This window comes from Phalangium opilio, unplaced genomic scaffold, assembly GCF_054372755.1.
Source record: "Phalangium opilio isolate 3A_F unplaced genomic scaffold, DU_Popi_V2 ptg000013l_1, whole genome shotgun sequence".
NCBI lineage: Eukaryota > Metazoa > Arthropoda > Arachnida > Opiliones > Phalangiidae > Phalangium > Phalangium opilio.
In genome coordinates this window covers 11868274-11880747 of record NW_028324148.1, presented here as the reverse complement: position 1 = coordinate 11880747, position 12474 = coordinate 11868274, and the positions used below count along the sequence as shown (strand labels likewise).

Genomic DNA, 12474 nt, shown 5'->3' with positions numbered 1-12474 from the left:
TACTTAGCTTCTCCAAATATCTTTACCCTTACCACTTAGTAAGGGTTTAGAGCAGAAAAACTAAACTAATTAAAAATTTGAAGCTAATATTTTTGGTGTGCCCAACAGTGGTTACAAACTCCAGGTACGCATTCTGGAAGCACAAGATTATACTTTCTCTGCCAGATTAGAGGATGGAACACCAATGGAATTCGTTAACCTTCTTTACAACAATGTACGTCCCTATTATATAAACCTTATCCCAGACTAAACTAATTTCAATCTCTCGTTTAGGAAACGGATATTTCTCTTCCATTTTACATCTTGGAAGATGAATTTCATTTGACATTCGCCAGTGTTGAAGCACCATTCATGATTTTTGAATCGTTCACGATCAGCGGAGGTCCAATCAAGCAGGAATTCGGAATGTTCGATATCATACACATATTCGATTATAAGGTGAAATTTTCTGATTTTTTGGTATAATGAGAACCGATTGTTAAACTCAAGCTGATTGACCGTAAATCAGGGTTCGAATTAAAAAAACCCAGCCCAAAAAACCCGCGGGTTTTATTGGGTTTACCTACCATATAAACCCACTTAATAAAAGCCAACACCAAGATCCACAATTTTGATGAATTCGAATGCTAGAATAATTTCATTTTAAAGATATTTGTTGTTTCCATTTCAAAAGTATTACCTTTAATATTATTTATTATTTTTTATGGGGCATTTTAGGACTTTTTTATTTAGCAGGTACGTTTAAAGGACAATTTCTACCATGCACACAGCTGCTAAAGATAAAAAACCCCAAGTACCCAATAAATCCAAGAAAAACCCAATAAATCCAAGAAAAACCCAATAAATCCAAGAAAAACCCAATAAAACCAAGAAAAACCCAATAAAACCAAGAAAAACCCAATAAAACCAAGAAAAACCCAATAAAACCAAGAAAAACCCAATAAAACCAAGAAAAACCCAATAAAACCAAGAAAAACCCAATAAAACCAAGAAAAACCCAATAAAACCAAGAAAAACCCAATAAAACCAAGAAAAACCCAATAAAACCAAGAAAAACCAAATAAATCCAAGAAAAACCCAATAAATCCAAGAAAAACCCAATAAAACCAAGAAAAATCCAATAAAACCAAGAAAAATCCAATAAAACCAAGAAAAACCCAATAAAACCAAGAAAAACCCAATAAAACCCAATAAAACCCGGTGGGCTGGGCTTTTTTTTAAAAAAAACCGGGTTTTTTAGAACCCTGTCATAAATCCTATGAGAATTTTGTGGGGTGGTCTGGTTTTACTGCTATATGAGAAAGACTAATACTTTTGACGATAAAATGGTGTTTACAATATTGTAAAATATGTGCTTTTGGCAGATATGGGCATCTATATTGATTTTCATTACAATTTATCCGTTATTATGCCTGCTGGTATATGGAGCAACTAAGATGGCACTAAGCAGGTTTTGCGCCATACATTGGTTGGACGGAATTTCACTGGTAATAGGGCAAGGTATTATTAGATAAAAATTAAGAAACTTTTTTCAGAACGAAATTGTTAGCAGTTAGTAATTTACAGTATAAAAATCCTGTAGCTCCTTCTAAAGCACGCGATAATTTTCGTACATGGATATTTGGCTTTGGTTGTCTCTTGGGGTTTTCGTTTATAACACAGTCGTTTTCGAGCAAGCTACTATCGAATATTACAACTGTAAATCAACCAAAGTTTATCAACACTCTTGAAGACATTCTCGAACGGAAGAACTTGAAAATCTGCATGACGAAAACACAAACAGACTATCCTTTTCTCAAAGTAATTAGGCCTAGGTTGAACTTTGCGACTGGTTTCTGTTTTAGTCTCAATATTTTGCGTCTACCTGCCAAAAATTTACGGAAACAGAAACTGGTCGACAGATGAAGGTTATAAGTGTTTAATCCCATTTTTCATTACGATAGAATTCAAAAAGTTTAACCCGGCGTAGGATCTTTGAGCGAGTACAAAAAGATCAGTCGTTTGTTCCTATGATTTTGGACTTTTTGCCCAGTGCCCATCTAGGAGAATCGGTGGGATTTATGGGACAACAACTGATTTACGGATACCTGGGTGGATTTTGCGATGAATTTGATGACGAACATTACTTTCATGTTTCGGAAGAAGCCGTTATGAGCTACGTACGTGTTTATCCCGTCTCAAAAGGGATTGATACTCTGCTAAAGAGAACCTATTACAGTCTGTAAGTTTTACTTTATTACCTCTACGAGTGACGATGACGTTACGGAAAGGTATTACACTGGACGTGTCTGTCTGTGTATGTGTCTGTCTGTCACCGCGTTCGCAGTTGGTAAATCAGACCAAACGCGTTCGCACTTTACAGAAAGCAATATTGGATTAATATGTAGGTGGCGATCGGCTAGGGTTACGAGAAACGTCTAGCCTCCCAATGGCAGGGCTTCCACCGAAGGTTCAAGCAATTGAGGGTTTTCTTACCATTTGCTCTAATACACCCTAAATTTGCCAAAAAATTGTTAAAGAGGCATACGATAGAATTCAAACGTCACCAATAGCTACGTTTAAAAATATTTTAAGAATGAAGTTTCTTAAAACAATTTAACTAGAATTAAGGTAAATTAATGACGATTAAAATAATTAATTTTAATTATATTTATTTAACTATTTAAGAAAAACGTCTTAACTGGGTTTCAACTCGGAGAGGTTTATTTTGGTTTCCCAACTTGTTTTTCTCGATACTTATGCAGGTATAATTTGTGCACAATGTACATTGTTCGATGGCGAAGGTTTCAGGATTCCATTTGATATCTCAACTTCAAAGCGAGAATATTAATGAATGCATATTTTAATTTAACAGCCTGCAACGCTATTACGAATCTGGAACTCCCAGTTTTTGGCTTAGCAACTTCATCAGAGAAGGCGAAGACTGTATGCGAAAAATAGAGATTAAAATGAAAACACCGACTTCGAACAAATTAGGAATGGACAATTTGAAACTTCCCTTTCTTATTTTAATACTTGGAACCAGCTTTTCAATATTGTTTTTCATAATCGGTTTGATCTCACAACTGAGGGAGAAATCTCAGGTTCGCCGAAAACAGAGTGAAGTATTCAAACGACATCGTTTAAACTGAAGTCCAACTGATTTAAGAAAACGAAGAAAATTGCACCAAAAAACATATTTTACAAACACTTTAATAATAAATGATTATATTAAACACTATCAGAAGCTATGAGGAATTTAAAGTTTATACTGCAAAGATGACGAAACAGGTCATGAAATTCTATTGGACTAATCTGTCAGGTGGTACTAGTTGTCCTATAGAATTATAAACCCTCTTTCGTCATTTAATATTATGGGAATTATATATATTTCAACATGAATGAAACAGTTCAACAATATCCTTGCACAAATTTAACACGTACAAGTTTAATTCAAATATTGTTAGGCTTATCGATTCAAGTTTGATACACATTTGCAAAATAAAATGACCACTTAAACGAGTGTTTATAATGATTCTACGCAATTAAAATTTACGCTTCTAACGATTCATGATGAAGATTTTACTTCAAATATTTAAATGACTTGGTCAAAGTAACATATTTTCCTTACTGCAGGCGATGTTAATTTTCCCTTTAAAATTTTCCCGTATTATCACAAGTTGAGTGGCGTAAGTCTGGTCAAAAACTTATCGTTTTCTATTGTAATTTTTAGGGTCTGTCGGATTGTTACAGAAATTCTCTTTATCTGATAACTTAATTTCATTGTAATTAACTTAATCAGGGCATTAACGCGAATGCTTGTAGGCAAAATGGTAATTTTGGGTGGAGTCTTCAACAATATTTTCTAATATTTCTGTAACAATGGGCTAGCTCATTGTTTATAAGAAAGTCGTCTGATTATCGCTCCCGATATTTATGACGGGATATTTGACTTTTATCAGAAATATGCCAACTTTTCAAAGGGCTAATTTGTTATTTTTCTCCTTGTAAATTTAGTTAAGGGGCATTTTATACAACGTGGTGTTAACAATAGCTCATTGCGTATGTAGTTTTCAGAAAAAAAAAATGCATTTCACAGTTACAAAGAGATCTGATTAAGAACCTTTTATTTCTGATTTAAATTTGAAATAGCATTGAAGGAAATAACGATTTTTACAATAAATATCATACGAGTAGATGTTGTTGCTGTTGACGTTGAATGTAGCAAGATTAATGGGAAACTGTTCGAAGTGTCAACTTGTACCACGTAAAATTAATAAAGCTAAACCTACGCCTTTATTGTAGACGCAAAACTGTACGCTACCCAAGATGAAGTGCGAACTAAAAACAAGAGCAAAAATAATTTTGCTATACTACATGTGGTTTCCAATATGCTAAGGTTGTACAGCACCCAACAACGATCTAAGGCTATACAATGTCTCGCATACACAATAAAGTTACGAAGAGTGCCAAAAACTTTAGAAGTGCCTGCTCGCTGGATACAGCGACCACCGCTCTAAAGGGTGCCATTTCTAGTTTAGCATACATTGTTTCTCTTTGCTTAAGTCGTACAAAATCAATGAAATCATATAAAAACCCTAACAGTAACAAATTTCACAATTTCGTTTGCCAAAAAAACTAAATACATCAACTTACTGATCTATTGAAGGTTTTCTTATAGAATGAGTTTCAAAATGGTTCTACGCTTCTACAAACTCTTATTGGATACACAACACCATTTAGAACCAGAGCTTTATACTGAACTTCAAAAACGTCCTCGTGCCACGATTTTTGAATTATCAAAGCTGTCACTTTTACCAGTCCCTTTTACTATTGCAATACCCATGGAATCGCGTGCGCTCCTTTTCGCGTGCATCTTACTAAATAACTAACTAAATAACTGGGTATCAGCTCATAAGTCCGTTGTTTATTACATAACCACAAGGAGTAAAACTTGACAGCTCTTTTTCATTTAAGCCTAGCATTCGTAATTGGAAAGCGTTGTGGCCAAGTCTCTTATCACAAGTCTCAGTTGTGTTGCTCAAACTTTATAATCGTAAATAGTATTTCATTATACCTGTATATTAAACTCGCGAAAACTACAAGGCTCAGGTTTGTTGTATTCTTTGAGATACCTATTTCGTTGTATACTCTTATTGACCCTTTGTTATCTATTGGTGAAGTCCATATTCTTCTTCATTATTTCTACTATAAAATTCTATAATTACGGAAAACAATTCCAATTTTTCCTATAAGGAACTTAAATTTTTGACTGGGCTCCCTTCAATCGGGCATTGCTTATCGGGGTTTCAGAAATAGAACAAAGTTACTAAGAAATCTGATTGATCACTTATTTCTAATTCTGATTAAAGTTTGTTTGAAATAATATGGAACGGAATAACGATTCATATTGTTAATATAAATATCGTGTGTGTAGATGTTGCTGTTGTACTTTTAATACAACCTGGTTAATCGGAAACTGTTCGACAATTCAACCTCATAACACCAATAAAAGCAATACCTACACCTATATTGTAGACGCGTGATTGTTAACTTTGACACCAAAGTGTAACTTACAACGGATGCAGAGGGAACTAAAAAAATTAACCGCTCTTTTTCAGTTAAGCGGAACATTTGTATTGGAGGGCGTTGTGGCCAAGCTATTCACTTAACACGAGTCTCAATTGTGTTACTCAAACTTGAATAATCGTAAATAGTATTTTATTATATTTTAAACTAGCGAAAATGTCAAGGCTGGCGTTTGTTTCATTGCAGATGTATTCTTTGAGACACCTATTGCATTGCATAGTTTTATTGACTTATTGTTATCTATCCGTGAAGTTCATTTTCTTCTTCAAGAACACATTTACTGGAATATTGACTTTCAAATTTTCTGGAAACTACGTCTACTGTTTGATTTTGAGCTACATTGGCGTCTTCCAAAGGCTATTCATGGTTACCATTGGTTTAGCTGGTCTAATATTCTACGAATGTTTCCCAGGACCAGTTGAAATGAAGGCTGATTTATCAAAAATACCTAAAATTTCAATTAGAATCGTGACACGTGGCGATTATCCGAAATTAATTACTAAAAATGCAAACTTGATGAAAACCATTTTCTCCGAAATAGGGTTGAAGAAATTTGTGATTGAGATAGTAACGGAGAAAGCCATGGATTTACCCTCAGACGTGGTACAAATTGTAGTTCCACAATCTTACAGAACGAAAAACGGAACAATGTTCAAAGGTACGCACGTCTATTTTTGGTTGCTCTTTAAAGGGTCTGTAAAACGGTCGGTGGACAAAAAGTTCTTGTTAACGTCACCACCCCCAGGGGTAAACAAAAAGGTCTTTCCTTCTTTCCTGGAATATAGTCTTAAGGCATTTTCCTATTTTTGTGTTATTCCGCCTAATACGGCAGGTAATACAATTAGGCAAATCACAGCCCCTTTGATATTGCTAGGGTCGACGGTTCTAGCAAATGCAGCTGGGGTCACGGAGTCTCGGGGGTGTGGCCTGGGGAAGCGCCGGAGCGGAATGGCTCGCAACCAATCACAAGAGAAATTAACTGGATGTAAGGAAAGGCTTTACAACCAAGAAATAGTTTTTCTTTGACGCGTTGTACATCAGCTGCTGACGTCAATGATTGGGGGGTTGACTTCTTCAAAGAAAAAAATTCAACGATTTTTCAACTTCTTTACAGTCATTTTAACAATAATAAAAAAATACAAATTTAATCCATAGGACGGAATCTTCAGTACTGCCTAGAAGAAGGGATCAGTTGTCTTTCGGACGAAGACTGGATTGTCCACTTGGATGAGGACAGTGTATTAACTGCTGAAGCCGTGAAAGGAATCGTCAATTTCATACATGAAGGAAAATATTTCGTAGGAGCAGGGGCCATAATGTACGATCCGAACAACTTGACGGGAACCTTAACACAACTGCTCGTAGCCAATCGGGTCATTTGGGATAAAGGCCTTTTGAAATTCTCTACTGGTGCTTTAAACAGGCTGCCTTCGTCGGCGAAGGGCTCGTTTATTGTTTGTAACAATCGCGTCGAAAAAGAAATTTCTTTCGATGGAGGACCCTCTTCTTCAATTGTCGAATTCATATATTTTTCTTATAACGCCCACATTAAGGGTTATCGAAAAGGTTGCGTCGAAGGCTACATTTTAGAACAGGGAACCCTAAATGTGAAAGATTTTTATAATCAAATGATCAGAGCATCTATGGGTTTCAATTCCTTGGGGGAGAATGAAATTATTAGTGGTAAATACTGGGTAATGTTTCAATTTAGTTGCACCATACTGCAAGGACACTTGCTTTATCTAATGTCATTATTAATTACTTTGTTTGCGGATTTTCAATTTCAAAGCGGAATATTTTTAACTTTGATGGGTCTGATTATAGCTCACGATATTTATGTCGGCATATTTCACTTGTATCAGAAGTACAACCACTTTTCAATGGGGAAAATTGTAATTTTTTTCGCTGTAAATTTAGTTATCGGGGCCTTTTTCTACAACGGGGTGTTGGCAATTGCGCATTGCGCATCGTGTTTTCACAAGAAAATGTGTTTCACAGTTACTAAGAAATGCAACTAATCAGGAATCTTTAATTATGATTTGGCGGTTTATGTCCGTAGTCAGGTTTATAATATTGAAGGGAAAATAAATACATTGCATATTATACGTATATTTTGTTAATTTTATCTGCCTGAAGGTTTTTGGACCACCATTTTTAACATATTGATTAATGAAGTGGTGTAAATACTTTATGGTAGTAAATTTACTTGTGAAAATTGTCTTTCTCTTCTTTGTCAATTTGGATGTTGGAACGTTTTTAACAGTGTAATGTTAACAATGTCAATATCGTGTTTCTAGAATAAAGTACATTTCAAGGTTACGATGACATTCCACTAATCTAGGATATTTCTTTCAAATAAAATTGTACGCAAGTATCGTAGATGTTATGTCGAAGAGAGGTTTGATTTAGCAGATGTGACTAAACCAATGGCGGCACAGTAGTCCTCGATTTGAAAAATAAATGTTAATTATTTTGTAATAATAATTTTTCCTTGTATATTTATGAAAACCGTTCTTTAAAAGTATTATGTTATGTTAGCTCGCCTTTTCCTTAAATCAATCAGCCTGATTATCGCAAACAATTTTTACGTCGAAAATTTGACATGTATCAGAAGTATGACCACTTTTCAATGGGCAAAATTGTTCTTTTCTTTTCTTTCTTGTAAATTTAGTTACCAAGGCGTTGTTCTACAACGTTGGTGTTAACATTAGGCCATTTCACAGATACCCTGAAATTTAATCGACGACTTATATTTAATTCTGATTAAAATTTATGTGTGAACGAATATTTAACGTAAAAACGCTTCATATTATTAAAATAATATCAAACGAGTAGGAGTTGCTGTTTACTTTCAATATGACCTGGTTAATGGTAAACTGTTCGACGTTTGAACTAGGTCCGTGTGACACCAGTGAAGGCTAAACCCACACCTATATTGCAAGTTACCCCGAATACACAGTAAACTGAAACTGAAAATTAAAAGCTCTTTTTCAGTTAAGCGGAACATTCGCGATTGGAAAGAGTTGTGGCCAAGCTATTCACTTAACACGAGTCTCAGTTGTGTTACTCAAACTTGTACAATTGTAAATATAATTTCATTACATATTAAACTCGTGAAAATAGCAAGACTGCATGAGGTTTGTTTTATTTCAGATGTATTCTTTGAGACACCTTTTGCATTGCATAGTCTTATTGACTCTTTGTTATCTATCCGTGAAGTCGATGTTAGTCTTCAAGAACAATTTTGCTGGAATATTGACTTTGAAATTTTCTGGACTCTACGCCTGCTGTTTGATTTTGAGCTACATTGGCATCTTCCATAGGCTTTTCATAGTTACCATTAGTTTAGCTGGTCTAATATCTTACGAATGTTTTCCGGGACCAGTTGAAATGAAAGCTGATTTATCGAAATTACCGCGTATTTCGATTAGAATCGTGACACGTGGCGATTATCCGAAATTAATTAGGAAAAATGCAAAATTCATGAAATCCATTTTCTCCGACTTAGGGTTGAAGAAATTTGAGATCGAGATAGTAACGGAGAAAGCCATGGATTTACCATCAGACGTGGTACAAATTGTTGTTCCACAAGATTACAGAACGAAAAATGGAACAATGTTCAAAGGTACGAAAAACTATTTTTGGTTGCACTTTAACGATATAAAAATACTAATTTAATCTGTAGGCCGGAATCTTCAGTACTGTCTAGAAGAAGGGATCAGTTGCCTTTCGGACGAAGACTGGATTGTCCACTTGGATGAGGACAGTGTATTAACTACCGAAGCCGTGAAAGGAATCGTCAACTTCATACACGAAGGAAAATATTTCCTAGGATCAGGGACCATAAAATACGATCCGGACAACTTAACTGGAATCTTAACACAAATGCTCGTAGCCAATCGGTTCATTTGGGATAAAGGCCTTTTAAAATTCTATGCTGGTGCTTTAAACAAGATTCCTTCGTCGGCGAAGGGCTCCTTTATTGTTTGTAACAATGGCGTCGAAAAAGAAATTTCCTTCGACGGAGGACCCACTTCTTCCATTGTCGAATTCATATATTTTTCTTATAACGCCCACATTAAGGGTTATCGAAAAGGTTGCGTCGAAGGCTACATTTTAGAACAGGGAACCCTTAATGTGAAAGATTTTTATAATCAAATGATCAGAGGATCCATGGGGTTCAATGCTTTGGGGGAGAATGAAATTATTCGTGGAAAATATTGGGTAATGTTTCAGCTTCATCGCACTATAATTCAAGGACACTTACTTTATCTAATATCATTAATAATCACGTTTTTGACGGATTTTGAATTTCAAAGCGAAATATTTTTAACTTTAATGGGTCTGATTATAGCTCACGATATTTATGTCGGCATATTTCACTTGTATCAGAAGTACAACGACTTTTCAATGGGGAAAATTGTCCTTTTCTTTGTTGTAAATTTAGTCATCGGGGCGTTTTTCTACAACGTGGTGTTGACAATTGCGCATTGCGTATCGTTTTTTCACAAGAAATTGTGTTTCACAGTTACTAAGAAATGTAACTAATTAGGAATTGTCAATTATTATTTTGTGGTTAATTTCCGAAGTCTGGTTTATAATATTGAAGGGAAAATAAATACATTACATATTAGAAGTATATTTTGTTTATTTTATCTGCCTGAACGTTTTTGGACCACCATTTTTGACATATTGATTAATGAAGTGGTGTAAATACTTTATGGTAGTAAATTTATTGGTGAAAATTGTTTTTCTCTTCTTTGTCAATTTGGTTGTTGGAACGTTTTCAACAGTATAATGTTAACAATGTCAATATCGTGTTTTTAGAAGAAAGTACATTTCAAAGTTACTTAGAAATTTCACTAATCTAGGATATTAATTTCAAATAAAATTGTACGCAAGTATCGTAGATGTTATGTCGAAGAGAGGTTCGATTTAGCAGATGTCACTAAACCAATGGCGGCACAGTAGTCCTGGATTTGAAAAATAATCTTTTTCCATGTATATTTATGAAAACAGTTCTTTAAAAGTATTATGTTATGTTAGCTTGCCTTTTCCTTACATCAATCAGCCTGATTATCGCTAACAATATTTACGTCGGATTATTTGACATGTATAAGAAGTATGACCACTTTTAAATGGGCAAAATTGTTCTTTTCTTTCTTGTAAGTTTAGTTACCAAGGCGTTTTTCTACAACGTTGGTGTTAACATTAGGGCATTTCACAGATACTAAGAAATCTAATAGATGACTTATATTCAATTCAGATTAAAATTTATGTGTGAACGAATTATTAACGTAAAAACGATCCATATTATTAAAATAATATCATACGAGTAGAAGTTGCTGTTTATTTTCAATATGACCTGGTTAATGGGAAACTGTTCGAGATTGAACTAGGTTGGGAAAACCAAAATATTACCTCTCCGAGTCAAGAGGTCTACTACTACAAAGTTATTTACCTAGATATGGAATTATTTCTCTTTTTTGAAGCAAAAATTTACGAAATATTGAAGCAGTATTCCAAGCATAGCGAATATGCCGTAAAGCAGACGAAATTTTACATCCAATAAGGATAAATCTTGGACACATGGAAATCAGTCAATGGGGAAAAGAACAGGAAATGAAGTCTACGCTTCAGCTGTTTACCCTATATTCTGATAGCTACATTCACAACTGGTTTGCAGTGTAAACACTATCGTCTCGTCTCACCTCAACAATATTCTTAGTTTGCCAACACGAGTGTTAACGTTAAACAATAGTAAAGCTAAATTGTAGCTAGACGCACTGATAGTCAATGCGCATCATAAAGAGAATAAAAATTCTGTAGCTTAGCCCTACTAATCTAATTGCCACCATGATCCTTTCTTCTATTATAAAATCTTAACCTGATTATCTTAAGAGTGTATTTAACTTTCGGCTCACTCTGAACTGTTAATGTCTCTTCATTTCAGACACGAAAATCAAAGCCAAAAGTTTACTTCACCTCAGGCCTCAATTATTTACTCTTTGTTTCACTACCCTTACGAAAATAATGGGTCTTCATTTAGGAGCAGTTTAGACCAATTGCTTTTTTCACGTTGTTAAGAAGTTTAAGACCTCTTTTAGACATCTAGAATTTGAGGTCTTTTAGAAGTATTCCAGACGTCTAGAAGAGGTCTTAAACCCCTTAATAATTTGCACCTGCGCGAAACCATTTTTAGTCTGATTTTAAGATGGTCTACAGACCTCTGTATAGAATAGCCCTATACAACGTCTGTTAAAAGTATGGTTAGAAGATGTCCCTGAGAGGTCTGAATATTAGATGCTCTGTAGAAGTCTGAATATTAGATGCTCTGTAGAAGTCTGAATATTAGATGCTCTGTAGAAGTCTGAATATTAGATGCTCTGTAGAAGTCTGAATAGAAGATGTCCCTGAGAGGTCTGATTGGAAGATGCTATGTAGAAGTCTGAATATTAGATGCTCTGTAGAAGTCTGAATATTAGATGCTCTGTAGAAGTCTGAATATTAGATGCTCTGTAGAAGTCTGAATATTAGTTGCTCTGTAGAAGTCTGAATAGAAGATGCTCAGCAGAAGTCTGAATAGAAGATGCTCAGCAGAAGTCTGAATAGAAGATGCTCAGCAGAAGTCTGAATAGATGATGCTCAGCAGAAGTCTGAATAGAAGATGTTCTCGAGAAGCCTGATTGGAAGATGTTCTCGAGAAGCCTGATTGGAAGATGTTCTCGAGAAGTCTGAATAGAAGATGTTCTCGAGAAGCCTGATTGGAAGATGTTCTCGAGAAGCCTGATTGGAAGATGTTCTCGAGAAGTCTGAATGGAAGATGTTCTGGAGAAGTCTGAATGGAAGATGTTCTGTAGAAGTCTGAATGGAAGATGTTCTGTAGAAGTCTGAATGGAAGATGTT

General features: G+C 35.0%; 3 protein-coding genes across 3 annotated transcripts; all 3 read left to right on the top strand.

Annotated features, from left to right (window-relative positions):
- Positions 1–14: 14 nt before the first annotated feature.
- LOC149709134 (uncharacterized) lies at positions 15–3194 on the top strand. The gene is made up of 6 exons (XM_089863239.1): positions 15–214; positions 274–438; positions 1365–1500; positions 1583–1800; positions 1944–2221; positions 2855–3194. Exons 1-6 carry the CDS (start codon positions 185–187, stop codon positions 3129–3131), a joined length of 1104 nt encoding a protein of 367 aa, XP_089719365.1. The 5' UTR covers positions 15–184; the 3' UTR covers positions 3132–3194.
- A 2596-nt stretch (positions 3195–5790) lies between these two features.
- Positions 5791–8387, top strand: LOC149709133 (glycolipid beta-1,4-mannosyltransferase egh-like). Its single transcript, XM_089863238.1, has 2 exons — positions 5791–6226; positions 6724–8387. The coding sequence occupies exons 1-2, from the start codon at positions 5932–5934 to the stop codon at positions 7584–7586; spliced, it is 1158 nt and encodes a 385-aa protein (XP_089719364.1). The 5' UTR covers positions 5791–5931; the 3' UTR covers positions 7587–8387.
- Positions 8388–8790: 403 nt separating this feature from the next.
- LOC149709132 (glycolipid beta-1,4-mannosyltransferase egh-like) lies at positions 8791–10116 on the top strand. The gene is made up of 2 exons (XM_089863915.1): positions 8791–9193; positions 9254–10116. Exons 1-2 carry the CDS (start codon positions 8791–8793, stop codon positions 10114–10116), a joined length of 1266 nt encoding a protein of 421 aa, XP_089720041.1.
- The last annotated feature ends 2358 nt before the right edge of the window (positions 10117–12474 follow it).

Coding starts and splice junctions, on each gene's coding strand:
- LOC149709134 (XM_089863239.1), top strand. CDS start 185: ATGGAATTCGTTAACCTTCTTTACAACAAT. Junction 1,501..1,582: donor TTCACTGGTAATAGGGCAAG/GTATTATTAGAT, acceptor AAAATCCTGTAG/CTCCTTCTAAAGCACGCGAT. Junction 2,222..2,854: donor AAGAGAACCTATTACAGTCT/GTAAGTTTTACT, acceptor TTAATTTAACAG/CCTGCAACGCTATTACGAAT.
- LOC149709133 (XM_089863238.1), top strand. CDS start 5,932: ATGGTTACCATTGGTTTAGCTGGTCTAATATTCTACGAATGTTTCCCA. Junction 6,227..6,723: donor AAACGGAACAATGTTCAAAG/GTACGCACGTCT, acceptor TTTAATCCATAG/GACGGAATCTTCAGTACTGC.
- LOC149709132 (XM_089863915.1), top strand. CDS start 8,791: ATGTTAGTCTTCAAGAACAATTTTGCTGGAATATTGACTTTGAAATTT. Junction 9,194..9,253: donor AAATGGAACAATGTTCAAAG/GTACGAAAAACT, acceptor TTTAATCTGTAG/GCCGGAATCTTCAGTACTGT.